This window comes from Marmota marmota, unplaced genomic scaffold (assembly GCF_001458135.2).
Source record: "Marmota marmota marmota unplaced genomic scaffold, marMar, whole genome shotgun sequence".
NCBI lineage: Eukaryota > Metazoa > Chordata > Mammalia > Rodentia > Sciuridae > Marmota > Marmota marmota.
In genome coordinates, this window is record NW_026000241.1 from 6,807,114 (window position 1) to 6,811,187 (window position 4,074).

General features: G+C 52.1%; 2 protein-coding genes across 6 annotated transcripts in view; both read left to right on the forward strand.

Annotated features, from left to right (window-relative positions):
• Uba52 (ubiquitin A-52 residue ribosomal protein fusion product 1) overlaps positions 1-2,730 on the forward strand; it is a 2,969-nt gene extending 239 nt beyond the window's left edge. For 2 of the 5 annotated variants that reach the window (XM_015489274.2, XM_015489272.2), the window contains exons 2-5: positions 1,094-1,207; positions 1,322-1,408; positions 2,345-2,447; positions 2,532-2,730. In XM_015489274.2, coding sequence (XP_015344760.1) covers positions 1,105-1,207; positions 1,322-1,408; positions 2,345-2,447; positions 2,532-2,625 — 387 coding nt within the window. In that variant the 5' untranslated portion in view covers positions 1,094-1,104 and the 3' untranslated portion in view covers positions 2,626-2,730. Of the gene's footprint in view, positions 1-217; positions 239-1,093; positions 1,208-1,321; positions 1,409-2,344; positions 2,448-2,531 lie in introns of those variants that run through there. The other 3 variants (XM_015489275.2, XM_015489273.2, XM_048795281.1) reach the window with 2 other exon arrangements.
• A 1,121-nt stretch (positions 2,731-3,851) lies between these two features.
• Positions 3,852-4,074, forward strand: part of Rex1bd (required for excision 1-B domain containing) — a 3,115-nt gene continuing 2,892 nt past the window's right edge. The window contains exon 1 of the mRNA XM_015489276.2: positions 3,852-4,005. Within this exon, the coding sequence (XP_015344762.1) occupies positions 3,904-4,005 (102 nt within the window). The 5' untranslated portion in view covers positions 3,852-3,903. The remainder of the gene's footprint in view (positions 4,006-4,074) is intronic.

Below are 4,074 nucleotides of genomic sequence, written 5' to 3' on the forward strand. Positions count from 1 at the left end.
GAGACCCCGAGCTCGCTCGGGCGGGGCAGCCTCGGGGGTGGCGAACGGGCGCGTGAGCCCAGGCTCCCAGCTGGGACGGGGCTCCCCGAGGCGGACGCGGCTCCGGGGAGGAGCCCTAGCGATCCCTCGAGGCGGGAATGGAGCCTCCTGGACGGCCGCGGGTGGATAGGGAAGGGGCAGTAGGCGGTGGTGCTGCCGTGTTGTGCGCCGGGCCTTTGGAAAGGATTGGATTTCTCAGGTTGGGTGCTCGTACCTCACTCTACGTCAATAGACGTTAATTTTCTAGACTGTTTTCTAAATCTCCTTTTAAAGTGAAGGGTTATCTAAACATATCTGGCACGTGTTTGGCAGATAATAAGTGGTAGCTTTTGTTGTGTTTTTGGTGCTACTGGGGATGGAACCCAGGGCCTCGCACTTGTTAGGCAAGCCATCTGCTGCTGAACTCCATCCGCAGTCGTCCTCATTATTGCTTATGGGTTGGAGCAAAGGCAGTAAGTGGGATCTGGGGAATTTAGGTCTGAGAAGGAAGCCAAGAGTGTTGGACATCTCATCTTTATGTTAAGAAAAAGAAGAAGTGGTGTGTGGCATGTTGGAGAGATGGCTACTGGGATGGCATTCCCGTGTAGGTAGTAAGGGAAACCTGTAGGACAGTCCAGGAACTTGTCGAAACAGGGGTTGATGGCACCATCCTCAGGGAAGATATGCCTGGCAAAGAGAATGCCTCGGGGTACTTGTCATGCATATCAGCAAACACTGAAGGGGATACCTCCTCTGCCCAACTTGAAGGACACTCCTGCAGGCTTGTGGTTATAGCTTAGTGGTAGAGCACTTTCCCAGCATGTGCAAAGGCTGGATAACATCCCCAGTACCTGGGGTTGTGGGGGAGGGCATGGCATCCAGGAGTAGGGCAGAGGAATTGGTCCCTTGGTACAGGACAGGTTTAGGTTAAAAACCAGAGTGTGTGAGAAGACAAGCCCAGAAAGGCCAGGGTAGATGGAAGACAAGTGCAAGGCACAGGCCTGAAATTGTGGTCAGTGCAGGTACAGGAGGGCTGTCAGGCCTGCTTTGCTCACCACTCCATCCTGCCTTCCAGCAGACGCAGAGATGCAGATCTTTGTGAAGACCCTGACGGGCAAGACCATCACCCTCGAGGTCGAGCCCAGTGACACCATCGAGAATGTCAAAGCCAAAATTCAAGACAAGGAGGGTGAGTTGGGCTGGGTCAGTGGGGGCTCTGTCCTGTGAGCTAGGTGCTGGATTTGGACAGACCCCAAGTAAAGTGTTGGATAATTTTAGTAATTGAGCTTCCTTCTTTTTCCAGGTATCCCACCTGATCAGCAGCGTCTGATATTTGCAGGCAAACAGCTGGAGGATGGCCGCACTCTCTCAGATTACAACATCCAGAAAGGTACTAGGGTGGGGCTGCTAGAAAACAGGCTCCATGAGCCCTCAGTCCCTGGACAGAGCATTAGTGGACTCGGTGGCACTACAGAGGGAGGCAGTTCTTAAGACGAGGGGTCAGTACAGTGCCAGGTACTCCAGAGGCTGAGGCAGAAGTGTTGATGCTCTAAGTTAGCCTGGGCAAGTATAAGCCCTATCTCAAAATTATTATGTTAAAAAAGGGTGGAGGGTTAGGGTTGTAGCTCAGTGGTAGAGTGCTCCTGGATTCCATCACTAAAAATGAAAAAGGGGGGGGGGGGGAAGAAAAATTGAGCACCGGAACTGGGATTGTGTGGTAGATAGCATACAGGAGTGCAGGAGGCCCTGGATTCTGTCCCCAGCACCCCCACCCCCAAAAAAAGTAATTAAGGAAATTTTTATTACTATTATAAAGAAAATTAGTGTCTTGGGCTGGGATTGTGGCTCAGTGGTAGAGCACTCGTCTAGCATGTGTGAGGCCCTGGGTTCCATCCTCAGCACCACATAAAAAATAACTAAACATAGGTATTGTGTCCAACTTCTTCTAAAAAAATAAATATTAAAAAAAAAGAAGAAGGGGCTGGGGTTGTGGCTCAGAGGTAGAGCGTTCACCTGGCATGCACGAGGCCCTGGGTTCCATCCTCAACACCACATAAAAATATTTTAAAAAGAAGAAGAAATTTAATGCCTCTTCACTGTGGTAGTTATAATGTTTAAACATCAGAGTTGCTGGATGATTCTCCATGGAGTGTCTGTGGGCAGGTCGGGCCAGCCCTTTGTGTCCATCTGCACATAGACCACTTGGGATCCTGCTTGGAGTTCTCATTACATAGATATATGAGAAGCACCAGTCTACCGGGTGACAGAAAGCCTTGCTTAGTGACTGAGGTGCTAGGACTGGGCTGATGTCCTCTGTCTCCTGCAGAGTCCACCCTGCACTTGGTGCTTCGCCTGCGAGGTGGCATCATTGAGCCTTCTCTGCGCCAGCTTGCCCAGAAGTACAACTGTGACAAGATGATCTGTCGCAAGTATGTTTGCTCAGATGCTTGGGTGGGGTGGCAGGAATAAGGGGTAGGGTGGGCCCTCATTAGCCGCTCCTATCCCTTACACAGGTGTTATGCCCGCCTGCACCCCCGTGCTGTGAACTGCCGCAAGAAGAAGTGTGGCCACACCAATAACCTTCGCCCCAAGAAGAAGGTCAAATAAAGCTCCTCCACTGGCTCCTTTCCCCAAGGAGTGGCCTCCTGCCCAAGCCCCATGTATGGCCTTGGGACCTCAATAAAATTTCCCTTACATTGACTGGAGCAGTAACTGGTGTCCACGTGACTGTTTTGTCCAGGGAGGTGGCTGAAGAGTGGCCCATCTCCTTTGACTCTCTGTTGCCTTTGGATCCTCTTATCCTTCTGGAGACTAAAAGAGTTGGTGGTTCCTGTCCCGCACATACAGCAGGTTTTGTCAAAAGCACAAGCAGGTTTCAATTAGGGCTCTGCCAAACGAGTGCTTTGTCATCTAATATGGAAATTAGGACCTGGTGGGGACCAAGGTCTGCTGTGTTATTGCCTGTGATCTAGTTGACATTTGGAGGTGTCCAGGTGTGGATGAGTAGACAGGTAGGTAGACCATTTACTGACAGTAAATGCTTCTTAGTTTTGAGTGAAAATTATTAGCACATGTGAGACCAGTCATTCCTCAAGGTTGGTTTTGCTGGGGGTGGACAGGGCCTCATGTGCACTAGACAAGTGCTTTGCCACTGAGCTGCACCCACACAGCCTACCTAAATTTTGATTGGGACTCAATGTAGGTTATGTCAGACATGCCAATGACTCCCTCTCCAGCAATGCCATCTAAGGGCTACAGTATTAGTCACTCCATTCTTCAGCTAGTCCAGTTGCCACCTTGTTGACTGCCCCTCCCTGGTCTAGGTCATCACCATCTGCAATGGCCCATCCTCCAGAGTCCCAGACCTATTATTTTGAGCCAGGGTCCTCACTAAGTCGCTGAGGCTAACCTCAAATTTGTGATCCTCCTGTCTGCCTCTAGAGTTAGTGGGTTCCCAGGTGTGGGCTGCCACACTTGGCCCATTTCTCCTTGGAAAGTTCCAAAACCACCTCAGCACCTAAAATGCTTTGCTATCCCTGTTCTTGCCTGAGGCTCCCACCTCAGGGCCTTTGCATAGGACCCCTAATTCAGCTCACTTTTTGGACGCTTACACAGTACCTGCCAGTAAATCATCTCAGGGGGCCCGGATGTTATTGGACAAGAAAGGTGTATGCAAAAACCTGAGCTAATATCCTTACAGTATTTAGAGTACCGGATTCCAGTAAGGACAAACCAGGTGGGCACCAGGCAGGAACTAATGAAGGATGGGATCTGCTGTCTGCGGCCTGGCCCGTCGCAGGATCGGAGTCCCTTGACCTCCGGACCTGCAGGGGGCGCCAGGCACAGTGGAGCGGCCTGTCTTGGCGTGGCCCCGACTGCGCAGTCATGATCACTACTGGGGCCGCAGCGGAGAACGCCGTTCCCGCGGTGCTTGACGTTGCGGATGCCACCGGAGATGGGGCACTCGCGGAGCCGGTGTGGCCCTGGGTGAGTCGCGGCTCGAGCGAGGACGGGCGTGGGGCGGGCGGTGCAGGTCCAGGGCGCCGGCTTCATGCC